General features: G+C 50.8%; 1 protein-coding gene across 2 annotated transcripts; it reads right to left on the bottom strand.

The window, feature by feature from the left end:
* Positions 1-541: 541 nt before the first annotated feature.
* Positions 542-27,814, bottom strand: UPF1 (UPF1 RNA helicase and ATPase; the record flags this gene model as incomplete). 2 transcript variants are annotated; one of them, XM_084251512.1, is made up of 23 exons in its annotated part: positions 542-661; positions 940-1,157; positions 1,260-1,421; positions 2,580-2,661; positions 3,091-3,265; positions 4,206-4,348; positions 4,527-4,683; positions 4,932-5,049; positions 8,581-8,794; positions 9,139-9,282; positions 9,714-9,828; positions 9,901-10,065; positions 10,371-10,489; positions 10,587-10,746; positions 10,832-10,940; positions 11,917-12,015; positions 12,159-12,276; positions 12,789-12,950; positions 14,051-14,231; positions 14,543-14,710; positions 16,787-16,876; positions 18,200-18,342; positions 27,584-27,814. In XM_084251512.1, 23 exons carry the CDS (start codon positions 27,812-27,814, stop codon positions 542-544), a joined length of 3,393 nt encoding a protein of 1,130 aa, XP_084107638.1. The 2 variants fall into 2 exon arrangements, with proteins under 2 accessions (XP_084107638.1, XP_084107639.1); XM_084251513.1 differs by having other exon boundaries at positions 12,192-12,276.

The following is a 27,814-nucleotide window of genomic DNA, read 5'->3' as shown; positions in this document are numbered from 1 at the left end:
TGCTGATGGACTAAGCCACATAGCTTAGCTCTTCTGCCGCCACCTACACAGGGGGAGGGGGGGTAAGGAGAGGAAGGGGCAGAAGACCATATATAAGGAATGGCAGTTGCTTTGCACCCCCCATCTTAACTGTGAGGGGGGTACCCCAGATCCATGACACCACACCAAGGAGGCTGAGTCTGGGTGCAACTGAGGTCCTTTCCCCCAAGCTGCACCCATACCCCATTTTCCTGCAGAGAGGTGGGAGCCATGCCCACACACACACTGCTCGGTCACTGCACAAACAGGAAGGAGTCCCCATGCATTGGGAGACCAGGTACCTCCCCCTCACTGACACCAGTGGCCATGGGACCCCCTCATTCACCCCTTTCTCAGGGAGCTCTAGGACTCAGGAGAGGGCCGTGACAGGGAGGTTCATACACCCTGCCACTGTACAGAGAGGTGCAGGGATGCACAGTCCTTGGCACAGGCCAAACTGGGCCCTCAGTTTCCTGACTTGCTAGATAGAGATGCCCTGGAGGACCCCCCCCCCACTTGCCTTCTAGTACTGGGACAGCCCCGTCACTCCACCATGCTGGTATGCCCGCTCTCCCTGGTATGTGGAGTCTTGTGACAGCGCCACATCGATCTGGGACTTAAACTCATCGCCAAGGTAGCTGTCCTGAAAGACAGAGTAGGAGATAAATACAAGTCAGAGCATGCATCCCGAGAACCTGCTCAGCACCCAGCCTCTCACCAGCCCAAGAACAATCTGGAACCCTAGGTCTAAGTGGCACGGGACCCACACTGGTTACCAAACCAGAGAGACAGAAAACTGTCCTGGCTGCCCAGGTGATGATGGAATGTGGCAGACCAATAGGTCTGTGCTAAGGAAGTGCTCGTGCAGGAGGCTGAGCTAAGGTCTCTGGAATGTAGCAGCAGACTCACCAGCTGACTCACCTGGGATAACTCGGGCTGGGAGAGACCGGGTTGGCTCATCTGGGAGGGCTGGCTCATGGAGATGTAGCCTTGTGTGAGCGCGCCCTGTGAGAAAGGCTGGGATACCACGTCCTGGCTGGCCTGGCTATTGGGCAGATTCGTCTGACTAGGTCCAGGAAGCCCAAAGCGGTTCTTCTGGCGGCCCCCACGACCAGTCTTGCCTTTTGGGGTACCCCGGCCTGAAAGACGAACAGTTTAGGAGAGCTCCCAGACAGTCTGCTCAGAACCCCACATGAACTCGAGGCAACGCACTCTCCCAGTACCACACTGCCGTCACTCACCTGCAGCAGGCCCATTGGCTTGTCCAAAGTAGCCGGGTGGTGGCATAGGTGGCATCACCAGGTTGAATGGGATGGGAATGTTCATGGCAGCCACATGGCTGGGGCCGGCACTGATCATGCCGATCTGGTCATGGGTTTGGAAGTACATGTTCGAGGGCCGGCCTGTAAGACAAAGAGGGCACAGGCGTGTTGCCTATTGCATCCCAATAAGCCTGTCGCCAGCCCTCACGAGCTAGCTGGTCTACCTGCATAGGTATGTCCGTTGCGCCTGTCAATGCTTGGCCCACCCGTGTTTCTTGGTGCTATTCCCACAGCAAAGTCACCTGCTACAGATCCACAACTCTCTACTCCATTACCAACAGTCCCCCCCTGCCCTACAGAGATCTTACAATTTGAGAATCTCCACACTGAATTTCCAATGATCAAAAAAAAGGGGTCTTTTTTATGGCACATTTTATATGCCCATTATACCCAAGCACACAGCAAAACACAAGGCAACATCAGCTCCACAGAGCAGGTGACTCTGGCCAGAGGCAAAGCTCCATGGTCTAGGGGTGACCCAACCCTCACAGAGATGCCCCTGGGGTTGGGAAGCCAAGAGCCCTGGTGAGCCTGTGGCCTTGGTGGTTAACCCAGCAAACTTAGGGAAGTCAGGCCCAGATAACTCTTAGCCACACAGCAGTCAGAGTTGTCATTCTGGATCTAAGTCCTCGATCTAAGCCTGGAACTAGAATGAGAGAGACCCGATAAGGGGGCTAGCCAAGGCATGAGGAGGTGAATGCATCTGCCCACAGAATGGAGCACAAGACAAAGGTCAAAGTATGCGGTATATGGCAGAAAGCACCCTCTGCGGGGCTTGGGCCAAGGTCCCAGGTGACACAGGGGAACCATGTGTAGACTGCTGAGGCAGAAGGCAGCATCCAGACAGCAGGGCAAGCTAAGCCTTGGGGCAGAGACCTATAGGAAATCTGAGGTCTAAGAAGCCAGTAAAGCATCAGGATAGCAGCTCCTGAAAAAGCAGTGCTGTGGCGTCCCTCTGAGAAGGGTGGGCAGGAAGCACAGGGCAAGCAGGCAGGCTGCAGGGTGTAAAAAAGATCTGACACCACAAGCAGAACTGCATTATTGAAAATACTTGTTTCTAGAAAGAGACCAACTTGTGATTTCAAAAGAAGGAACTGGGTACACCTGTTGCTAGGCTGTTTTTTTTTTTTTGGTGGATCGATGCTGGGGAGGTCACCAGAAGTGACAGGCAGGATGCAGCAGGCATGGGAACAGTCAACATCCACGGGTGGCCAGGTCCCCCCCCCACCAGACACTCACCCTGGCTGCTGCGGTCATAGACTGAGCCTGGGATGATAGCTTCCCGGGCATCATACATGGCTGTTGTCATGAAGCGGGCTCCCTGCAGAGAGTTTGGGTAGGTGAGGAATTTACCACCTAGATGCAGAACTTCCCAAAGACCTAGTGTCTGCATGAAGGCCTGCTGACCCACCCTCTCATGGACAGTCCATCTCTGACTTCGGTTCCGAAACATGACACCCCCTAAGCCACCAAAGCACCAGGTTTCCAAAGTTTCCTAACTGCCACGTGTGACTTACTCCCAGACAACACTCAAAAGCATCCCCGGTGCATGGGTTCTGGGGGACAGGCCTGCACCACTGCTCCCGTGCACGCTGCATCCCCACGGCACTGGCTTGGGGAATAAGGGGTCTTGGCACTGTCTTCCACCCCTCCTGCCTGAGCGATGAGGCTCACCTAAGTGATTCACAGTGTCAAGGCCCACAGACTGCTGAGTCGGGTCAGGGTGGCTCACTCCCCCTAAAGCACTTACAGGGTTGATGGTGTTGACCAGCTTCCGGGGCTTGCTGAACTGCATAAGGCTCTCCCGCAGGTTGTTCAGGGGTCCCTCCACAAGGACTTTCTGCTCTTTATAGTAGTTCAACAGGTGGTTCCACAGGGGCTGCTTGGACAAGGCCTTTGGGTTGCCCACAATGATGACCCCATATCTGCAAGCATGACACAGAGCATGGTGCCCAGGGCTGCCGGCGAGCAGATGCCGCGCACATCGACTCAGATCCAGCACCCCTCACAACACAGGAGCTCTTGGGGCTTCAGATGCCCTCACCCTTCCTGCCTAGAGGCCTGGCCCATGATAGAACTCAGTGAGTGATGGGCATACTGCTGGCTGTGTGACCACAACTGGAGTCCTCCCCATAAGCTGATGACAATGCGAATATACTTGGGTATATTTAGGGGTGCATTCCTGAGTAGCCCAGATGTCAAAATACTACAGTGGGCAGAGCTCAGAGACAAAGCTGCTTGTCTGTAGTCACAAGTCAGACTCCAGGGCACCACTGGTCCCTAGCAGGCTTTACCACTCACTCAACATTTGGGGACCCCACCCAATTGTTGCCCAGCAAGTTAAGAGTGCAACATAAAAGAGGTTACACATAGGAGAGGGCACCAACAAGTGGACCTAGTCCAACCTCTAGCTGACAGAGGGGCTGTTATCTGGTACTGCATAGAACCACCAAACCACTCTATTCTAAGTCCTCTGCTACCATCACCATTTCAGAAAAGCTGTATCCAGAGCAAAGGAAGGGGGATAGGACCAAACCAACATCAAACAACACAGTAGGGAAACACCTCACAGGAGTAACTATCAGAACACTACCCAAAGACCAAAGCCATGGAATTACCAGGACATGGAGACAAAGGTGCCTGGAGGTGAGCGGGTTTCTAAATCAGTGTTGGGGGCCCTTGGGTCCCATATATGACAAAGCATCTTCACACCCAGTGCCACCAGCACAATGCAAGGCTGGGACTCAAGGATTTTAACAAGGAATCTAGGTAGCGCCAGACCCTGAGGGAAGGTTCCTCAGGATTCCACAGCAGGATCAACACCTGCCACCACTAAGGCCCAGCAGGCCAGGGGTATGTCCATACCGCGCTCTGGTCAGGGCCACGTTGAGCCGCCTAGGATCGTTTAGAAACCCAATGCCTTGGTGCTCGTTGGCGCGCACACAGGAGAGGATGATGAAGTCCTTCTCGCGCCCTTGGAAGGCATCCACACTGGCGATCTCTACCTCCTAAAAGGGGCACACGGTCATGTCAACCAACAGACTGCCTTGAGACCAACTGCATGAGACCTGTGAGACGCACCAATCCTGCATGGGACCATCTGCTCATGTGCCCCCAAAGCAGGACCGTCAAGGTCCAGCCCATGGGTCTCAGGTGGTCCCAGCAAAGCACCCCTGGTCCACTCACTTGGTAGAGCTTGGTGTGCAGGGAGCCACTGAACTGCATGTACTGCACCAAGTAGGAGCGCTGGCCCTCGTAGGGCGTGATGATGCCGATCTGGTCTGGCTTGGCCCCTGCCTTCAGCAGCTTCGTGGTGATTTTCTCCACATTTGCAGCTTCCGTCCTGAAAGATCAGGCTTTCAAGTCTTGATGCCTCCTGTGTGCTCCCCCAAGGCTTGAGGGTGGAAGCCAAGAGGCCAGGGCAGCCCCATGCTTAACAGGGATCATGAGGGACAAAAGGCTCACTCAACAAAAAGCATACATTGAAAAAACAAGTGGAGATGCCCTTAGGTTAAGTGTCTGAACCAAACAGTGGTGAGTTGTTGTCTCAGTGGACACAGCAGGAGCCTGCAGATACCAGGAGTCACTTACCTGTTCAGGTAGGAGGTGCCTGAGCTGGCGATCTCCTCCTGGCCCTGGGTCACATAGAAGAACATGGGCTTATCAGGCTGGGGCCACTGGAAGTCAAAGCCCTTCTTCACTCGATCCGCTGTCACCAAGGAAGGAGAAAAGGCAACACCTCAAATTAGAGAACAGCGGAGAATGCCGCAGCAGGTCTCTCGGGCAGAGGTCATGCACAGGAGGCAGTAACAGGCTCTGGACGGGAAACCCAAGTCTGCAGGGCCTAAGGGAGGACTCTGGGTCCATCTGTTCCCAAAGTGCCCAGGGCTAAGGGCACAGAGCTGATGTACTTGCTGAAAAGACTTCACTGGGAAAAACCAGTCTGGCAGCCTGTTTGCCTTTACCTACACAAGATACTATTCTCTTCTAGAAGCTTTTCTACTGTGACTTAAAGCACCCGTAAGCTCCTACACCTGGCTCAGCGGACTTGTTCAGGCTCTTCATGTTCATTTTGCTGTGCATTTATTTCCTTATAATTTAAAAAAGTTACTTGGTTAATTCCCCCATCCCTTTGGGAATTTTGACTGGAGTTGTCTTTAATCAGATCAGTGTGAAAAAGTTTCATTTCTGCACTGCACTGCACTGCACTGGTCTAACATCAGGGAGGGCATGCTATGATCCCTTTTCTATTCAGCTTACAATAGCAAAGGGCCCCCTAGCAAAGTGAAGGCTGTGAGCCCAGGTGCTGCCACACCTTTCTCCCGTGGGGTGGGCAGGCAGGCTGAGGGTTATAGTGCCTGCCAAAGATGAGGTCCTATAGCAGTGGGTCTAGAGGCTCTAGCCCTACCTGGAGAGAGTCACCTGAGGGCTGAAGGGGGAGCTGGTGGTTGTGTTCAGGTGCTGGTGACACACAGTCACTTAGGAAAAGTTCAGTTAGCTGGACACTGGGTTCAGGCTTGTCTTCACACTTCAATATACAGTACTAAGCGCATGCTCACTGGATGCAACCCTCGTGTAGGGTTCTGATGGTACCCATGGACCCCAGCCCCCACATCACAGGGCCAATGCCCTGGAGGAGCAGGGCTGCCAGAGGCTGAGCCAGTATCAGAACTTTCCCAACAGGGGTCAAAAGCATCTGAATCAGACTTCTAGCTAGACCTGGCCTTTTTAAAATTTTTTCTTTACATCGTTGTTCATTTTTAAACAATATTTGCTTCCCCCCAAACCCTCCAGGTGTAATCCCCATGGAATTTCCTTTCCTAATGCACCCGTGCACCATCACCTTAGTCCCCTGTGTTCTTTCCTCCCTCCCTCCCTCCCTCCGATCCCTCTCCCTCCTCCTCCCCTGCATTATGTCTCTGATTTATAATTGTCCAGTTTTGCTTTGTTGTGATTTATACTGTTATTTTTTTTACACTGATGTCTTGTTGGGTTCCCCTATATTCCTGCTATAAGTGAAACCATCCCATATTTTTCTTTTTCCCTCTTACTTATTTCACTGAGCATAATTCCTTCTAGCTCCATCCACATTGCTGTGAATGGCACGAGTTTATCTTTTTTGATTGCTGAATGATATTCCATTGTGTATATGTACATCTTCTTGATCCAGTCATCTATTTTTGGGCACTTGGGTTGTTTCCAGGCTTTACCTATTGTAAACAGTGCTGCAATAAACACAGGGGTGCAGGGTTCTTTTGAATCAATGTTTTTGTGTCCTTTGGGTAGATCCCTAGGGGTGGACTTGCCAGGTCGTATGGTAGCTCCCATTTTTAGGAGGTTGATGAACATCCAGACAGCTTTCCACAGTGGTTGGACCAGTTGGCACTCCCACCAGCAATGTAGGAGAGTTCCTTTTTCACCACATCCTCGCCAACATTTGTTGTTGCTTGTTTTTTTGATATGTGCCATTCTTACTGGTGTAAGGTGGTGTCTCAGTGTGGTTTTGATTTGCATTTCCCTGATGATAAGGGATAGTGAACATTTTTTCATATGCCTGTTGGCCATTTGCATTTCCTCTTTGGAGAAGTGTCTTTTGAGTTCTTCTGCCCATTTCTTGACTGGACTGTTTATTTTGTTTTTGTTGAGCCATGTGAGTTCTTTGTGTATCTTTGTGATCAGTCCCTCATCAGTTGACTGGGGTGCAAAGATTTTTTCCCCATCAGTGGGGTGTCTCTCTGTTTTGGTTAATGTCTCTTTTGCTGTGCAGAAGCTTTTCAGTTTGATGTAATCCCACGTGTTTATCTATTCCTTGACTATCTTTGCTTTGGGTGATGAGTCTTTAAAGATGTTACTGAGATGTATGCTTTGTAGTGTTTTACCTATATTTTCTTCTATATATTTTATGGTTTCAGATCTTATGTCCAGGTCTTTTACCCATGTTGAGTTGTTTTTTGTGCATGGTTGAGTAGTAGTGTAGACCTGGCCTTTTCTAGCCCCACCACCCAGAGGACCAGTAGCTCTAAGTGCCCCTGGGACAGCAAGAGCAGGCCAATTCCCAGGACCCCAGTGTGCAGATGCAAGAACCTATAAAGTGGAGTGAAGCAAGGCTCAAAGGTGGGCTGTTATGAGACACCAAGTTCTACAAACTGTTGAAAAGTCCCAATAGCTAATGTGTCCATGGATCATCTCTACTGATAATACTCGCTGTATTTTAAAACTTAAAAGTCTGAGACATTAATTCATTCAAAAATAAACCCATAACATGTTAAGATTTTTTTTTTTTAAAAAACAAAAAAAAAAACCCTCATTTTCTACTATAGTAGAAATTTAGTGAATTTTTGCAACTTGTTTCTCTATCTGGCTTAGTCAGATCCAGTCTGTCTCCTGTGGCTGCTGCTGTGGGCAAAGAGTCAGGCTTCAATGCTGTGTGCGGCGGGAGAAGAAAAGTGTTTTGTAACTTCTCTCACGGTGGTGGAATCTTCCAGATTCTATAACCAACTTAGATGGGAGGTCACCCTGCTGGTCAATGGTAACAGCCTTTCTAGTCTGCCCTGTGCTCTGTATGGCCTATGACCCAGGTAGCTTTGTAAGCCTCCACGCTGGCTGCCAGAATGGAGGTACCTGCTCACCGAGTCAAACACACCACAGGGGCAAGACACTTCAGATACCTGTCACCTCACAATCTCATCAGAAAGTCATTTGATTTTGGGAAGACCTGGTCAGTTAATGCTAGGGAGCAACATTCTAATTTCCTTTCGAAGTCTCAAGATTTTCACTGGTGATGATATCATCAGTTGTTCCACTGAAGTTTTGAGCACTTCCTTCAAACACCTGCCTTATAGCCAGGTATCCCAAAACTCCCCAGTCTACCACACAGGGTCAGGGAAATGCATGCTCTCTGTGCCACTGTTCAGGCTGTGGTGCGATAGCACCCAACAGTAACAACACAGCCATTCAGCGGTAGCAGCTTTGCTACCATCAGTGGGCACGTCAGCACAAAGAAAGGGTGCATGGCACCTCAGCATTACCATGGAAGCAGTTTACCCTTAGTTCACACATGGTCTCTTCTTCGAGAACCACCAAAAGTAGTAGGACTGGGGGCAATCAGTTCCCTCCTTCCCGTTCTGGTGTGTGGTAAGCTCAGAGGTGAATTTCATGAGGACTTTCTGACTACAGTGCCTAAGGCAACCTGCCCTCCCATCCCAACGAGTGGCTGCACCATACTTTGGCAACCCCTCACCTGCAGTTACGCCATTCTGCAAAGAGCCCTCATAAAAGATGTTGGAGGGAAAGGCGCTAAGTGCAGGATGCATCCGGTACTGGACCTGCAGGCGGATGGGACGGATGCCCAGCACCACCAGGCGCTCAAACAGTGATTGGGAGAGCCCAGCCTTGGCTGCCTTCTTGCACATCACCACAGGGCCCAGCTGGCAGTGGTCGCCCACGAGGATCAGCTGCAGAAAGAGATCCAACAGAAGAGCAGCTCAACAACATAGCCTAGACATCCACCCACAGGGACGAGACCGTGGGTCCATGTAGCCAACTGGCCATGGAAATTCTCCAGGATACTAAGTAGGGGTATGAGAGCCACCCACCACAGGTCTGCTCAGCACCCACTGGCAAGACTATATAGGAGACTGGTGAGAACCCTCCCCTTCAGAGATAACCCTCTCCACCCCTGTGGTAGGTCCCTCTGCCCTTTAGGGTATCACATAGCATCACAGGACATTGAGAAACACATCCCTGGCACAAAGGATCACAGATGGAAAGAGACTTCAGTGTAAACCACATGGCCCACCTGCTTGGCTCCAAGGACCACAGGGACCATGCACTCTGGTTCAGTGGCCTGGGTGCTTTCATCAATTAAAATGGAGCGGAACTGCATCTTGGCAAGCCTGGGGTCACCAGCACCCACACACGTGCAGCAGATGACATCTGCATTCTGGAGGAGAGCAAGGTGTCAGGGCACAGGCTGACAATGGGTGCAATCCCTCACAACCGCAGGAACCAGCTGATCCTCCCATGTAGCATGTCTGTGCAGGCCAAGGTGAGCTGAGTACCTGAGCCCCTCTGAGGGCAGTGCTACACATGGAACCCTGCAGGATCTTCAGTAGGAGGGCATGATCCCACCCTCCTCTGGCACAAAGTGGGGCGGGGGCTTCTACACTCACACAGCAGAGTGGAAACTGCTTCTAAAATTGTGGTTTAAGCACTGAGACCTCTGACTGGGCAGCCACAGAAAAAGCAGATAAAGGGACACCCGTAAGTTCTCTCAAAAGCAAATTACAGATGCCAACGCAGGCTTAACATGTTCAAACAGGGTCTCAATCAGAGGCAACAAAGCCAAACCAAAGGCAGGGGGTTCCTCCTCACCATGAGCAGCTCCCTCTCAGCAGTGCGCTTTAGGGCCCGGTAACGCTTTTCATCTGCAGATGACAGTTCCCCAGTCTCGTCCTTCAGCTGCTGCAGCTTTTGAAGCTCTGGCATGCTGGAAGCACAGGGCCATCAGTGCGCACAGGGGCATGGGCATAGGATGCCCAACACAAAGTCCAATACCCACCTGTCCATGTTCCTGATCTGGTTGTGCAGAGCCAGGAAGGACACTGGGGAGTCGATGGCCTCACGGCTCTTAGCACAGAGCCGCACAACTTTGAGTCCAGTTTGATGAATCTTCTCAGTCAGCTGGTCCACAGCTATGTTACTGGGAGCACAGACAAGTACAGGCCTGCAACACACAGCCACCGTCAGTGCAGGAAATGCCAAGATTCACAGGCAGAAAGCATAATGATGCTGACCCTTGGGTGGTTCCACTGCCACTCTCAGTCCTATTAATAAGTGGACCACATCTCCACTCTCTCGTTGGCAAGGCAAAGACACAAGCAGACAGGCAACCTGGGACATGTCCACCCAGTAGTGCCTGTGCCAGAGCAGAGCAGCAGGCTTGCTTGTTAAAAGCAACCACACGACAATCAAAATCAAACAATGTAAAAAGTTGCACCAGGTCATCAGTCCTGAGCAGACCAGACCTACCCGTTGCCTTGCCGAGCCAGGTGGTAGACGATGGTGGCTGAGGTCACTGTCTTCCCCGTGCCTGGAGGTCCCTGGATCAGGCTTAGTGGTCTCTGCAGCACAGTCTTCACGGCGTAAACCTGCAGGCACAGTGGTGTTAAGGGCACAGATGCTCCAGGGCAGCCGCCTGCCAGCACTGAGATCAGCCCCCACTCTCCACCCCAGGAGGGCAGAAACCTGGGAATGGTTGAGGTCAGGGAGGCCCTGCGCAGTGAAGCGCTTAGGCAGCTGGCACTTAATGATCACATCCTCCACCTCGTGGCCAAGCAGCTTGTGATAGATGTAGCCTGACACAGAGGTCTCATCCACAGCAAACGTTTTCAATGCACTCTGCATCCTGTAAGAAGAGTTCCAGGTCAGTCCTGAGCTGGAAACAGTCCAAGAGACAGCAGGTGATTCCAAGGCAGTGGCACCCAGCGTACCTATCAAATGAGGTCGACTTCCACACGAAATCCACCTGGAAGTTGTGTGTCACTTCCACGGGAGCGCCCACACTGCTCCGAAGCTCAATGGCGATCTCATCGCCATAATCTGTGCCCTGAGTTAAGTACCATCCTCGTCAAAGTCAGCTCTACAGGACCCTCTCCTCTGTGCCATGAGAAAGCACCCATCAGACCTCGGCGCTCAGATATTCACTCTGCATCCAACCCTGCATGCTCCAAGTCTGGCACTGCCTAGGACTGGCAGTGAGTGGACACATGAGGGTCCCTTCCCAACTCTGAGCTTCCTTAGACCTCTGGGGCAGAGCTTGGAGGAGCCTGGCAAAGCACCTCTTATCAGTTTTATACAAACAGGCACCCTCCAAATACAACTGAAAAAAGGCCCAGAAACAAACACAACTCAAAGCACACATCCCAGCCAGAGCAGTCTTGTATGATACCCTTTCTTCCATCAGATGTCCCAAAACTGGTCTCTGAGAGGACCCACACTGTCTCCTGTGTTCAGGATAAGCTTGACAGAGACCCACACAGAGGGCTGTTCTAGAATCCTCAAGAAAGAGACTCCAGGCCAACCTACCCAATCTCATAGTACCATCCAGCTCCAGGCCATTCTCCAAAATTCCCTCCCACAAAGCTCCCCGCCCACTGTACCCTATAGCACCTGAACTATGCAGATGCTGCCAGGCCAGAACCACAGCCTCAAGCTGGACCACCCAAAATACAGCATGTCATGGTGCATGGCCAAGCAGACAGGGGCTCCCTGTATCTGCACATATCCCGGTGGCCCAAGCCATAGTCCCATAGTCCCCAGCCCAAGACTCTAACACAGCTTCTGGGCAAGGGTCTTCAGAACCAAAGCAAGCTCCCAAGAGTAGAAGCTGTTCCTTGTCACACACACAGCCTCATTTACCACAATGGGCAGAGAAAGAGCCCTTATAACCTTTTTAGGGCAACATTCTGGCACTTTCCTAAAAGTAGAATGCACTCCAGCCCAAGATTCTAACACAGCCATGGTCACCCTCTCCCCAATCTCCTATCATTCACCTCCCCCCACATACAAAGGATACTATCAGGGACCTTGATGACATGGCCGATCCCTTTCCACAGGGGCGCAAGGTCCCCTTTGTAGCGCAGACAGATCTCATCACCCTGCATGAGTCGCATGTCTTATATGGAAAAGAGCAAGAAAATCGGTGTTTTCACATGTGTGAAGCTGTCACCACAAATTCAAATTAAGGGACACTTTACAAGGGTAAAACTAGGAATTTTATGCTACTATGGTCACAAATATTTTAAAACTTAAAATCACCTCTTAACCAAATTATGACTAAATCCTCATTACCAGAGTCAGTCTTGGGCAAAGTGAAGTAGGCGATTCTCTTCTTGTTAAGGCCCAGGTCCCACCTGACCGTGATGTTATCTTGAGTCTGAGCACATGGAAAACAAGAGCCCTGTTAGCCTACCACAGACACGGGCCTGGACTCCACGTGCCTGGGTTTCCATGGGCCTGTGCCCCACAGTGACCTCTGAGTCGCAATGATGCGAGCAGCACCCAACGGCCTGAAATGCCAATGAGGCACATCAAGAGAGAAGTCGTTAAAACTCCCAGAACCCATTTGACGTCTGTTGTGGAGGCAGCTTCTCCGTGGGCCTTGGAAGGGGGAGAAGAAGTTGATGGCAGGACCCAGCCCACGGTGTTGGGCTCCACACTTCCCAGGCCCTCTGTGTGCTGCAGACTCCTCAGGTTTGACTCGTAGCTGCGGGCAAAGGCTGCAAACCCAATGAGGGACTTCTGGTGGATTTAAATTTTAGCTCCGAGTGACAGGGAATCTGCCCACAGGCTACAAGGCTCAGCCTCAAGGCCTGCGGAGAGCTGTACTCCCCGACCCCAGGAGAGATGCCCACCATGTTACAACACAGCCTTCTGTACACACATCACCTGGGACTCCTTCAGTTTCTTGTCATAGTCAGCCTCCAGCTTGACCAGCGGTCCAAAGATGTTCTGGTACTGGTAAGCATCCTCATAGCGTAACAGCACATGCTGTGGCTCCTCGTCCACTCCTGGCTTCTCCAGGTCCTCCAAGGTGGCCGAAGGGTTCTCCTGGAAGGCAAGAAGGCCACACCGTGTTCTCCCCATTTTCAGCAGCTTGCATGGACAGGGAAAACTGTCATCTTAGAGAAGCAGTCAATGCAGGGCTCAGAGAGAATGGCGTCAGCCCTCAGAGGTGTCCCCCTCACAGGACTACATTCAAGGCATTGGGAAAGAACGTCTCCCCATCACAAGGTTACACCAACAGGGCAGACCCTGGTGCTGACCCCCCCAGGTACACAGTCAGACATATCTGTATCATCAATGGCTGCATTATCAACAAAAGCTTAGCCTATGGCCTGGAAGAGAACACTGCTCCCAGGCTGCCAGAAAGACTGCTGCTATCTCTGAGATGTGTAAACACAAGGAGGGAGAGAGGGCCACTTCCCGTTTCTTCCTGCCCCTATAGCAAGGACAAGGGCGACCACCTTTTCCTGGCAGGGAGAGAACATGATCTGGGCTAAGTGGGCAAAAACAGAAATGAAAACAACCACTGGAGGCAGCCTGAGAATCCAAGTGGAAAGGTACTCTACTAGCCAATGCTTGAAAAATATTTTGACTTGCACTCTAAGTGAAAATAAATTCACACTTAAGGATTCTGATTACATATGGATGCCCAATGAAAACGCCTGGTCTAAATATTAAAACTATCAGGAAATCTGAACAGCCAGTACCAAAGGGCTTTCATGGAGGAACGGGTGGGGGAATCTCCCCATGGGTCTGCTCAGCAGGGCAGGAACTCAACTATCTGACCCCTCTCTCCTTCAGTCATCAGCTGCTCTGAGCCCCACTTTAAGTTTCTGACCTTTAAATCTGACTCCTAGCCCAAAGAACATCAGCCTGCCCTGCTGCCACCCAGCTCAGTCACAGCTGGGTCCCAGCACACTTGGTCCTGTCTGTCCGCTCAGGTCCCAGGGATCCTCCTGACCTGGCCACCCACAGCCACCCACTTCTGCCACCACCACCCTCACCCAAGCAGAAAAAGCGATCAGAAAAAAACCTCCAACAACTGCAGTTTCCCTTCTCTATGCATGGGCCACCGGAATGAGAGTTCCTTCCAGAACCTGTTTATGAACTCTGGTTCCCAGAGCCCATGCTGAGGGAGGCCTCACCTTCCAGAGTTCCTCCAGTTTATTGATCTGCTGGGCTGTGATCTGCCGGGCCCGCAGTTGCTCCTGCTCTGATGGTATCTTCACCAGCCAGGACAGGAAGCAGCGGTCCTGGATCAGCGGCTGCCACTGTGAGCTGTCCCAGTTGATGTCCTTGAGGCTGCTCTGGCTGGCACAAGGCTGCCTACAGAGCAAGGGCAAGGGCTGTGATATAGGGTAGAGGGGGTCTCTGAAGATAGGGCAAGGGCACCCATGAGGCCAGCCTCCACCCGGGGGCTTGCCTTCCTCCCAGCCTCAATCCCCATTCTACCATGATCTTATCACTCGCAATCCGTTAGTGATCACTCCATCTCCCCGCACACTCGAGCTCTGAGTTCTTACAATTCAGTAGACTTTGTTTTCACAGAATTGTTATGATTCTCCCAGAACACACTCCAATTTCCCAATACCCCTATCTCTCTCTTGAGCCCCCACCTTCTAGCAGGGCACCCCCACCTGCACAGCAGCACCACCACTGAGTCAGCCTTGGCGGGAATGAAGCCCAGCAGGAATACATTGCGGCATCCGCAGTTGTAACACTCCAGAACAGTCTCCCCCAGGGGCCCATCCTTGTGCAGCGTCACCTCTTTGCATTTTGCCCTCACGAGGTGATTTACAATGTGGCTGAAACCAGGAAATGATAAATAGTTAACACCCAAAGTTTGGCTTTTCACCACTTCCAATTTTCGGGCCCCGTCAAAGTTCCGGTACCGTTCACGGTCCATTAGCAGAGGCGGTCACACCTCATCCATCTGGCGTCCCGGGGGTTGGCCCGCCCCCTGAGTTGGCTCCCCACTGAATGCAAGAATCAATCTGACTTGAACCATCTTAAGGAAAGCTTTTCTAACACGTTTCACATAGTTCCTGCTTTTCCCCCCACCCCCCACCCCCACTTCCTGCTTTCTTCAATCCAACTCCTGAGTCTACCCAAAATCTGTGACTGGGGCCGAAGCTGTTATCCTAGAGAGGTAAGAAGCCAGGGCAGGCGCCGGCCCTCCCATGGCTCCTCTGTACTTTCAGAGTCTCTCTCTGGGGCCTCAGGGCCTCCTCCAGGAGCAATGGCCCTCCTAACACACTACAGGTCAGGAAACCTGATAACTAGCAATTTGGAAACCTGAGGACAGTAGGACACTTGAAGCAGGAGGGCTCCCATCGTCTGAAACCTGCCATCTCTGAGCTTTCCTTGCTGTCGCATGACCAGGACCCTGTTTAGGCCCCTGGTCACTAAACTCTGCTCTGTCCAGTCAGTCCTGTTGGGGCCCACGAGATGCAGGTGCAGCCTGACTCTCCCAGACTTCCTCACTGCAGCAAACCCTCCCCCCCACTTAGGAAACCCCTGTTGCAAGCTTCAGCTCAGACCCAACTTTTCCAACTCTCTCTGCCTCCATAAAGTCAAACAGGTTATCCACCCAACTAATGCCACCCTTGGCACCCCAAAGTCCCTCAATGCGCTCCTGGAGCTGCCACACTGCGATTTTACCAGTATCTGCCATCTCCCCTCATCTTTTCTGTGCCCATCTCATCCTGTCGCATTCAAGTTCCCTGAAGGCAGTCCTCTTGGTCATCATGGAACTCGTAATGCCGGTGAATCTGAGCTGTTTTCCCTTAGAGGCCCTTCGCTCATTCCCCTGACCTTGGCTTTGCTGACCGGAAGTGGGGGTTGCCAGCTAAGTTTTATTTAATTGCTTTTCCTGTAGGAGAGAGACTAATGCAAAAAACATTCACACTTAAATTAACCAGGATATTCTGAAAATGGGATGTGATCTGTTGGCGACCCTCAAGATGCTTTTCCTTTCAAATCTTTAAAAAGCATCGGCTTCGTTTTTTGCCTGCTCATAACCCCACAATTCACAACACCAACTCTAAGATGACATGAGATCTGACCACTGTGTCCTTGGGTGGCTGAGATGCTGAGGCTGGGTCTGCAGCTGCTTTAAGTAAGACACAGGAAGGTTGGGAGTTCTGTACAAGTCAGTCTGTTTGCTGACTTACTTTTTCTCTAAAACATCAACCTCAGAAGATGATTCTGCTTTCTGCTGGCTACCCGGAACACTGCCCCATGAGACCCCCACAGTCATGGAGCAAGCCGGCGGTGGAGCATACTTTTCAAGCGAGACACGTGGGCTCCCTCCTGCAAACTAAGCGCCAGCACAAGGCTGTCTAGCCCCAACACAAAACATAGAACAAGGGACCCCATCACAGCTGCTGCTGATCAACAGCAGGAAGGGAAGCCCAGAGCTGACGGTCAAGTGAACTTAATTTAATCCGATGATTCAGGATCTGGCCCGTATTAGCCTCGGGACTGCTCCAATGAGCTCAGGCCAGAGGGAGCATTCTCAGGAAGCAGCCCCCACAGATGCCCGTTACTGTCTTGGGAACATCCTCCCCAGGCACCCAGTAATGAAGATGAGCGGGCATGCCAGGAGCTCATCTTGCAGAAAAATATAAATAAAAACTGGGGACAAGAATTAAGTCAACCCTACTTGCATAATAAAAAGAACCACAGAGAATAAATCAAGGGTAAATACATTAAGGCATTCACACACCACCATCTGTTTCAAGTTAAACCAGGCACAGAGGAGGGAGAAACCAGGTTTGTTAGCGTGATTTTATATTGTGCTTCACTTCAACATTTCCATAATTTACACACAAACCCCGCACAACCCTGATTAAAGACACATGCGTGGTCAGATTATCTACCTGCCAGAAGTATTTCCACGTCCGTTGCAGAACCATTTCTTGCTGGTATTACAGTAAACCACGCAAGCAGGATCATGTATTCCACAGTAACTAGAAAAGTCAAAACATCAACAGTTAAAACTGGAAGGGTGCTCTCTGGTTTTAATTTGGCAGGATATAAAATTCTTTCCTCTTACAACATTTTTAAGTTTTTCATTAAACACATACTCAAACTCAACGATCTCACCAACAAAATCCAATCAGTCAACTGCAAAGGCTCCTTCCCCTGGAACGCAAGGAGGGGGCAGGGGTGCTGTGAAGAAAGCCCTTCCAGGTAGGGGCAAGGGTCATGCCAGGTGTACCAGCATCGAAGGCCTACCACCCAAGGCATCCAAATTATTCCCCTTGACCTAAAGTTTCAGGAACCAAGTATAGGCAGGGAAAACAGCATTCCCAGCGCTGGCTTGGGAAAAGGAATCAGAGCACATGTGCTCCTGCTCCAGCAGAGGGCGCCCTGCTCCCAGGAACAGGTAGCTCAGAATCAGTGGTTTAGGGTATGGGGGCAGAGAAGTTTGGTTCGCAAGGAGCACCCGGCCCCAGGGCCCCAGAGCCCCAGCGTTTGAAATCCACACAGCATAAACGAAACACCGCTCTCCAGACTCACTGTGTATGAAGCACAGAACCAGCCTCAAATCAGAAAACGCTGCAGCCCAGAACTTGCCCCATGCCCCACACTGAGAGATGAGGCGTATATATAGCAACCACTCCCCAGTTCCGGGAGCTCAGCCTGGAGGTTCAGGGGAACATTAACACAAGTTACTAACACGTAAATTAAATCATCTGTAAGTCAGAGTGAGCCCAAGGCCAAAATGAAGAGTTTCCCCGCAGAGCAGGGGAAGGATGGCTCTGTCCTGGTGGGCAGGGACCCAGGCTTCGGAGGGCAAGTGCCCTGTACAAGAGTCTTCCACCTCCTTTGGTCTCAATTTCAGTGCATGTAACAAAAAATGCGAAATCAAATCAGTTCACACATTAAGGGATGGTCATGACTCCAGATGATAATTCCAAACTACCCAATGACTACTCATTCTATTTTTCAGGAATCTTGAACGCATGAGGGAGACAGGAATCTAAAAGAATCGTGCAGTAATTCTTTGTACGAGACACCTTAACAGTTCTGTTTACCCTAGCCCGGATGCTCCCCAATGGATGAGTTCTTGTAAATGAGGGGGCAAAGCCTGGAAAGAGTTAGGATGCAGGAGGGTGCCGAGCTCCCCTCATGCCCCACACAGGGACACCTGTGTGCACCTAGACCCAAGCCACCGCTTTATTCCTAAGGTCGGTGCCACCAGCACAGTGTCACAGTACATGTGCTCACATGGGCTTCGGTAAAGGCAGCAAACTCAGAAAGGGCTATATCCTGCTGTGGGCACTCACCTGCATGCATGTACAGGGAGATCCTTCGTGTAATATGTGTCTTCCTCATCTTCCTCGAAGTTCAACTCGGCCAACAACTGGCTGGTCTTGGCCACACTGTCATCCACGGCCCCATTTTGCAGGATGCCCTCTGGTCCGCCCACCTACAGCACAACGGCAGTGTCACTGCAAGAGGCTGTATGCTGGGCCTCATACTGGGTACATGGCTTCTCTCACATGAGCAGCCTTTCAACCCTCCCAGGAAGCCTCTACTTTGAGACAGTTCAGTTTCTTCTGATTCAACTTTGCACACACTCCCCTGCCCCATCAAACCTACCCCGCCCAAACCACAGGTCAGTGGGTCATCCACTGTGCAGACCCACATCCAAGTCTAACTGGTCATGAAGCCAAGGCCATGATGGGGAGGCAAAGGCTTCGTGCCCTCACTGAGGACCCCCCAAAAAGCTAGATGACTTTTCATAAACGAGTTAACATCCCAGGGAAAGTCCCATATGGACCAGAGGCTGGCATTTTACCCAGTGGGAGGGCCTCCCTCCCTGAGGACGTACCAGCTAAGGTAGTGCCCCTCAGCCCTGAAGAGGGGGCAGCTCCCTCCTCAGTCACCAAACTCCCCCCACTGTAGTGTCCCTCAAGAGGCAACCTTTCCTGATGAATTGGGAAATTAATGTGAGGATGAGCTTCCCAATCAGGCCACAACCCTATCAATGTCTGACCTTAAGTATGTCACAACAGCATACACATACACATACACAGGCAACATTAAGGAACAATCCCTGAATTGCACCGGGTGAACACATGCACTACTGCTGAACACATGTGGCCAGATTACGAAGGAAAATCTGGAAAACTGCCTTGGAACCCCATTATTTCGCCACAGGTCTCTGCACACTGTAGGGCCCTCACAGGGTCCCTGCTACCCAGAGCCAGGAAGGGCATTCAGGCAGCTCCCCTGAACCCACAGTGCCCAAGGAGCTCTCCAACTCAAGACAGTGGTCCCTGTGAAGGCATATGGCCCATGGGGGTGTACTGAAGTCCAAAAGTATGTCTGGGTGGTCAGAACAACTGTCTGTGATGTCTCACCCAGATGGGAGCCCATTCGTGGCTACAGCCCTTTCGTAAACTTGTTCCAGGAAGGGAACAGCAGGTTAACAGTAAGAAAGACTATGTTTTCGGGGGGGGGGGGGGGGGGTTTCAAAGAGAGAAAGCAAATCAACTTTTGGACTTCGATGCAAAGATGACAGCGCTATAACATTACCACAAATACTACTGTGACTCTTTAACATTGTACCCATGTTTAAACATGCAGTTCAGCGGCATTAAGTATATCACATAGTTGTGCATCTATCACCACCCTCCATCTGCAGTACTTCTCATCTTCCCAAACTGAAGCCCTGTCCCCACTGAGCAGTCACTCCCACATACTGCCCCATCCCTCTTTGTCTCTATGAATGTGACTCCTCTAGGGACCTGACGTGAATGAGATCACACATTATGTGGCCTTGTATGTCTGGCTTCTCTCACTCAGCATGTTCTCAAAGTTCATCCATGTTGGAGCCATGTCAGGGTGTACTGGCTCTTTGGATAATTCTCCACTGTGCTGACGGACCACACTGTGTTTATCACCCATTAATGGACAGGTTGCTTCCATCTTTTGGAGACTGCGAAGAGTGCTACTGACAACTGTATAAATAACTCTTTTGTACGCCGCTCTCAATTCTGTGAAAGGTGTAAGACCCTTGCAGATGTAGAAATTGCTAGATCAGATGGTGATTCTGTGGTATTTCAGGAACACCCCCGCCCCAGACTGTTTTCAAGGTGGCTGCACCATCTTCCATCCCACTTGCAGACCACCATGGTTCTCTGCACATCCTCAAAAACATTTATAACATTTATAACAATATGATATATAACATTGTCTATTCATTTATCTACTTTTAGTAGGTATTTGACTTTTTTGTTATAAGTTGTGCTGTTTGAGATCTGATAGTTGCCCATCACCTCTCCTCTGAGTACTGATTTCACCTCAGGGGAAACTATAAGCTGCAGGAGAGGGCCTAGTCTGTGTTCTAGAACAGAAGCAGCCTGCAGGCCAGGCCTCTCAAGGACTGAGGTGGTATCCATGTCTATAATAGCTGGCTCCATTCCCTTAAAAAAATATTTGCTGATTCTTAGTCTAGAATAACACCCAAGATTTCTTATCAAGTTGCATAGCTTTTACCTGTAAAAAAATATTCTTGGTGATATTTGAATCTTTTCTTTCCTGAGATATCAAAGTCAGTATGATAGTAAGACAGAAATTATCATACTCCATAGGGCCCTCCCTTCCACAGAAGACACAGGGCTCAGCAAGCACATGAGACGCCCAGTAGACTGACTAGCACAGAGGCCCCTGCTCTGCACTGCACTGCTCACCCAGCAGGCTAACAAGGAACAGAGACTGCAAATCAGTTTCAGGCACACTCAGGAGACAAGAAACAGACATGGGGTGGGGGGGTGGGGTAGGCAACTCCCTCAAGTCACTAAAGTGGGCAGGCGGGCAGGTAAAAATCAGTCCCTCCAGTCACCATCTGGGAGGCTCAGTAAGCCCCTCCCCTTAGTACTCCCCTCTTGGCCCTGCGCGCGCACGCGCACACACGCGCGCACACACACACACTCACACACTAAACTATGCACACATGGGTGTTCACTTGGCCACACCCCTGCTGGTTATGACCTGGCCACCACACAAACAGACTTCTACAGCTGGGTTGTTAGGTCTCCTCTACTCTCTGGATGGTTTTCTGGTAAACATTAACTTCAAAAAATGCACGTGACCTTAAAAACTATAATTAAATAAGTTAAGGCACTTAAGAGTGCCTGGTACAGAGAAGCCCACAACCATGCCAGGTGACAGGGTGGGATAAGACCAGTGCTAGACTCAAGTACTTGGGGTTACCACCCCCAGGCACAGTCCCCATCAGTTTGCCAGTGCTTCCAGCTACAACTGAGCCACACTCTATGTGTCCTGAGTTGATCAAGGCCTGCAGGGTTCTCTGCCCAGGGATAATCTGTACACCACCACCACAGACCCAGTGTGCATGTCAGAGCTGTAAGAGGCACAACGCAAAGGTATGTATACTCTAACATCACCCCTCCCTCACTGTGCTGGGAAGAATGTTCAAGTAGACTCACACTCCCAACCTTTAAGTGTCCCACCACTCAGTGTGAAAGGAACCTTTCTGCCCCTCAGTCTCCAAGTCTGTCAGTGCCCCAGGGCCTTTGCACTCCTGTCATGTGACCTCTGCATAGCTGGCTCCTTGCCAGCCCTTCAGGTCTTGGGCCACACAGTACCTCCCAGGGACGCCTTCCCAAACTCACCTGAGGCCCAAGAGGGTCCCTGCTCCTTGCTATGATACCAACACAGAATTCAGCCCACACCCAGGGGCCCTCCTAGTGCCAGCTGAATGGAAGCTTGTCTCCTCAGACACAAACAGGCTGAGATGTAGAATGACTCATCTGGAGTCTTTGATACAAGGTTTAAACACAACAAAGAGTGGGAAATCGCCTTTCCCTCAGGGCAGCTTCCTGGTCCTGAAGAAGCACTTGGGGAAAAGGCTACTAGAGGGTCTGGTCTCCCCTATCCTTTGAAAAAGCTCCACACCTACAGATAATGGTCACCCCACACCTCATCTCCCAGAGCCACCAGTCACAAGTTGCCTATCTCCTTGCTCTACATGCACAATTTACTCACACATTACACACACACGTATATGCTCTGCACATGCCACACACATCCAGACATGCACATACTTGTATTCTCCTGGCCAGTTTCTGAGTTCGGGTCCCAGGAAGGGACTACTCCACATAATCACGCTAGCTCTAGTGCTTAGGAAGTTAACATTGATGTAATACTGCCACTCACACACACAGCATTTTCCCATGTCTTGCCAGTGTCTTTTAGTTTTTAATTCCAAGACCCAGTCAACAAATGCACATTACCTGTAGCGTCTCTTAATGTCCTTTAATCCATACGTTTTTCACTGAGATTGCTGAGATTCACTGATTTGTGACCTACAAAGGTGGTGACTTAACAAAGGTGGAGACTTCCCAAGCTAACAGAGCAATCCCTGGGTCAGCTTTCCATATGTGTTCTAGATAGAAAGCCCCCGACCCCACCCTTTACTCTGGATCTTTCTCTGGTCAGTGTGCAGGAGCCAATCCCCAAACTTCGTTTCAGTATGTCAAAGGCATCCCCAGCGCCCCATGGCTGGCTACCCCTGGCCGCCCTATCCTGGGAACAGTGCTCTCCAGTAACCAGGGACTCGGAGAACCCACCCAGACCTGCAGGGCAAAGTCAGCCATGACAGGACTCCTCAGCCATGACATGACCTGAGTGACATGGAAAAAAGGGGTAGCGGGGTATTGGGCAGGGGCAGAGGCACAGCAAGCATGTTAGTGCTGGGCCTCACAGAATCCGACTGAACAGGGATGGCCTCTTCTGAAGAGTGCAGGGGGAATTCACATTAGATGACCTCAGAAATCGTTGGTGGTGCTTTTGTCTCAGGCAGCACACAGCTCTGAGGGGAGATGGCCTTTATGTTTCTGGACTGCACACACAATATTGTGGGTCAGACAGCTGAGCACCACTAACTCATATGGCCCCACCTCAGCAGCAGGGCACAAAGACACACTGGAATGCTTTCAAACATATTAGCAAAGAGGGGCAGAAGCTGTTCAAATTGCTGAACTGAAGGGAAGAAGGGGAGAGTGTCTGCTGTGCTTAGATGTCAGGGAACAGTTACAAACATTTCACACAATTCGGCACTGAGGTGGCCACCTTGATTCCCTGTCAGCTCTGTGGGCCGTGGAAGACTATCAAGGCTCTAACTGCCAACCCCCCCACACCCTCAGAGCACACTTCCACCCTGAGAGTCAGGGGGTTCTGAGTAGCCCCAGGTGTGACCACCATTCTGCCAGGTGTTATGAGAGTCCCAGATGTTACTACATTCAGCCTTTTAAAAAAACTGAGGGCCTCCCTGATGGTGGAAGGAGTTAAGCACAGCACTGTGAAGCTATATGCAGCCACTGCAGCAACTGAGTTTGATCCCCGGCCTGCCAGAGAGCTACCAAACATGGCGCAGTAGACCTCTCCAGTCTCGCCCGCTGCTCCCCTCAGCAGTGTATTTCAGTCAGTCTGCCTGTTCTATTCCCCGCTCTGTCTCTGGTGAATCCTGTCACCCTCCTGCACCTCTGGCCTGTACCCCAGTTCTAGTATGCATAAATAAATCTTAAAAAAAAGGCCTCCCCGGTGGCGCAGCGGTTGAGCGCTGGGTTGCGAAGCCTCTGCGGCCTCTGCGGCGCCGGTTCGATCCCCGGCTGCTCCCCAGCCACCGCAGGAGGGTCCCACATGGCGTGCAGACCTCTCCTGCCGCCCGCTGCTCCCCTCAGCAGTGTACTTCGGTCCTTCTGCCTGCTCTGCTCCCCGTTCTGGCTCTGGTGAATTCTCTCACCCTCCCGCGCTTCTGACTGTACCCAGTGCATGTATAAACAAACAAACAAACAAATAAATAAATAAAAATTCATGCCTCTTTAAAAAAATAAAAAATAAAAATAAAAAAAATAAAAAAAAATAAATCTTAAAAAAAAAAAAACCCAAAAAACTGCGCTTCTCCAATGGGTGAGCAGTGATGTCTATGTGACTTTTCTTTTAATAGTTTCATTGAGGTAAAGCTAACAAATGGCACATGATTAAAATGTGTAATTGTAAAAGTTGACATCAACATAAGCATAATGAAGTCACCCCATAATCAAGATAAAGAACATATCCATCACCCCAAGACTCCTGTGCCCTTTGTCCCCCTCCTGCCTTCCCGTCCTCTGGAACTAACAGGAACCAATGAGTTGCCTCTTATCACTATATACTAGCCAGCCATTTCTGAAAGGTTTACAAGAATGGAATCAGAACATGTACTTTTTTTTGTCTGAGCCGCTTTCACTTGGTGTAATTTGAAATACATAGGGACTGTTGTATTAAAAGTTTGCTCCAGGTTTTTGTTAGGTAGTGTTCCCAACTCTTGCATTTTCACCATAATTCAAAAGTTTAGAGGAATATAACAGTAGCAACATTCAAGAGGAAACATTCCAACCAGGCAGATCAAAAGGTTTGTAACAACAGTTATTATGCAAAGGACTTCTGAAGTTCCCTTTCCCAGCCCTTTGGAGCACCAGGCAAAGTGTCAGACACACAAATGTACACTGTCCCTTTATCTTAAGGACACTGGGCAGGGCTGAGTCAGCAATTTTCACCCCAGGATCTCTAGGGCATTGATCAGTATCAGTTTCATAAATAAGAAAACCCAGAATTATCACAGAAACAACTCTAAGCTCAGCCCCACATCCCTTCTCCCACCCCTGCTGCATACATTCTGCCTCTGAACGCACTTTCAGGTAAAACTGCCTGTGCACACAGGCCACTGAGACTGTAACAGCGTAGCAGCACCTCCAGAGCCATGCACAGACACATCCCACCTGCCAGCAACCTCACTGGACACATCCACATAGAAAACTTGGCACTAATGTTCACAGTTAGTACTGCTCACAATAACTCAAAGTAGAAACTCAACGTCCATAACAAAAAAGTGAATGGATGTAATGTGGTCTATCCCTACTGTGGAATATCACTCAGACATAAAAAGGGATGGAATGGACCCGCTACAACATGGATAAACCTTTAAACAACAACAACAACAACAACAAAAACAGTCCGTGAAAGAAGCCTGACATAGAAGCCCACTAGTATGTTGGCATTTCCACTGACTATCCAGAGACAGAAAGCTCAGTGGTTGCATGGGATGTGAAAAGGGAAACCAAGGGGCCAACAGGTACAAGGTTTCATTTTCAGGTGTTAAAATGCCCTAAAGTGGACTGTGGTAGTAACTGTACTAAAGTGACTGAATTGTACAATGTAAGTGGGTGAATGTGATGGCATGTAAATTCTATCTTAAAAAAACTGATAACATCAAAAGGCATTCAGAATGGGAGGCTTTCTGGAAGCCCTATAGTACAGTGGATTATAGAGCCAACACCTGAGAACAAATAAGGAAAATCTTTTCAGATGTGGCAGGCAGACAATACCAACTGGCACACAAGATAATCAACTTTTTTTCCCACTTTCCGATTATAGTCAGATTCCCTGTTCCCAAATTCAGGTGCTCTTCTTTTAGCACAAAAGGATAGCATCCCTTCCCCAAATATAAAAGTTAGGCTACAGGTGGGGGGGGGGGTTATCAGAGTTAGAAGTGAGGAAGGACAAGCCCTTCTGATGTCATCTGAAATCGTGAATTCCACAGCAAGGTTTACTCTGCAGAGCATTATAATGCTCTATTTTGGACAGCTTAGTGTTAAGGTGCAGGAAAATAATCGATTATTTCAACTGAAAGAGGACACGCCCTGCAATTATTAAACACAGACAGAACATAAGGAACAAATCTAGAACTCCAAGCTGCTCCAGGTTTCCTGCTTTATATAGGCAACATTAAAAGGAATTTGCAATAAAACCATTACCTTTCACAACCCCGAGCTGCCATGAAGCACGGCACAGGGCACTACCTAGCAATTCCTAAGCTCAGCCTTCTGGACACACTGACGTGAGTCACATACAGCTCTGAACAGTCCATTTACATACTTAGGTTTAAAATTAACAGAAAGAAAAAAGCTCACCCCCATTTTACAGCTGTGGAAACAGAGGCCCACAGAATATGGAACTACAGGTGCTCATTAATTTCCCCAGGCAACCTCCCCTACCTCTCTCACCACAGGTAAACAAAAAATGAAAACCCTGCACACCTGTTCTCCCAGCGCTCCACCCATCAGGTTTCTATTTTTACAGAATCTGGGGTTAGATGAGTCAAATGTTTTCTGCTTCTATTAGGGGCTGAAAGAAAGTCCAAGTGGGTGGTCTACCCACGGGAGTGACTCAACGACCAGAAAGGAAGCCCCCTCCCCCAGGACAGGGTCTGAGCTCACTCTGGCTGAGGATGGGGTGGCTCTCCCAGTCCTGGTAATGGGTCCTCATGCCAGGGGACACCTGAGACAAGGTGAGCCTACAGCTCCTCAGTGGCTGAAAATTCAGGAAAATAAACAGGAGGGAGGTGCCAAGTACAGGGAAATTTGGTTGCACTGCAATCTGAGACCCAGAAGATGATGGAGACATCCCCTGGGGCCGCCCCCCACCCCCCACCTGGGACAGGTACCCAGTGTGTGCATGATACTTCTCACAACTCAAACTCAAACTTAAAATACCCAAATAACCTCCGTTAAATGTTCACATTAAAAATGAAAGTTTACAGCATGGGAGACCCATTTTCACAACAGCCACTCTCACTGCCCCATTAGTGGGCAGACTCAAATCCAACTTTCCCAAGGCAGGGCTGTGGGTTACATAACAAGTCAGTTCAAGCAACAGGCAACGCAAGGAGGAAAAACAAAATACAACCTGACTTCCGAATCATCTTAATAGCTAGGGATTGTGGGGTTCTCAACTGTAGACAAAATTCTGATTTTCCTCCAGGACCTTGGACCCCTCCACTGGCCAGCATCTCTGTGCCCCAGGAAAATTTGAACACGCAGGTAGGTTGGAGGGAAGGGGGTAGGTTGCCCAGATGGCTGCCACCACAGGTAGGGAGTTGGGGTAGTACAGCCAAATCCGTTAGAAGAGGACCGGGCAGATCATCCCTGGACCTTGAGCAGGGCAGACTCAGGTGAAGGGGAACTCTGGGCAGTTCACCCCCACCCCACCAAACACGCACACACCTGGCTGAGACAAACCTCGGGACAAACAGAACTAGACGCAAGTTCCCTAGTCTGAACAGGTCACCCAGACGCAACGAGAGCAGGAGCAGGTCTGCCTAGGGTGGGCCAGAGAGCGGAAACCAGAACAGGTTCTTCTGGACCGCGCTGGAATGGGGGACCCAAGGCAGGTTAGTCCCCGACTGGCGGGAGCGGGGGAGTCAGGCCCGGTCAGCGTAGGCCCTGCCGAAGTAGGGAGCCAGGAAGGGTCGGTTTGAACCATCTGAATCGGAGAGCTGGGACAGATAACTACAGACCCGGCCAGAGTTGGGGAGCCAGGGCTGATCACTCCGAGTGCGGCCGAAAGGGAAGCCGGGTAGGTTGCCGGGTCAGAATCCGAGACCCGGGGCAGGTCCCCGGGCCCGCCTGTGTGGGAGTCCCGGGAACTGTTGCCAGTCAGAGAGGTGAAACTAGGCAAGAGTCCCGGCCCTGCCGGAGTGAGGAAGTAGGGGAGTGGGAGTCCAGGCAGGTTCCCGGCTGGAGTGGGGGGGCCGGGCAAGTCCCGGACGGGTGAGAGTGGGGGCCCATCGGCTTCCGGCGCCGCCATGTGCCGCTCACCTGCGCGTCGAGCTGTCCGGCCGCAGCGCCCGCGCCGGCGCCACTAGGGCCGCCCGCGCCGCCAGCTCCCGGCCCGCCCGGGCCGCCGGGGGGCGTCTGCGTCTGGCTGGGGAGGGTGAAGTCGGTGAACTCGAACTCGGAGCCCTGCGTGTCCGCGCCGAGCAGCTCGGCCTCCTCGGTGTCCAGGAAGGTGAGCGTCTGCGAGCTGGGCCCGTACGCCTCCACGCTCAT

Source organism: Talpa europaea, assembly GCF_964194135.1.
Source record: "Talpa europaea genome assembly, chromosome: 12".
NCBI classification, from domain to species: domain Eukaryota; kingdom Metazoa; phylum Chordata; class Mammalia; order Eulipotyphla; family Talpidae; genus Talpa; species Talpa europaea.
The sequence above is the reverse complement of the archived record's forward strand: the minus strand, read 5'-3'. Positions and strand labels throughout refer to the sequence as shown.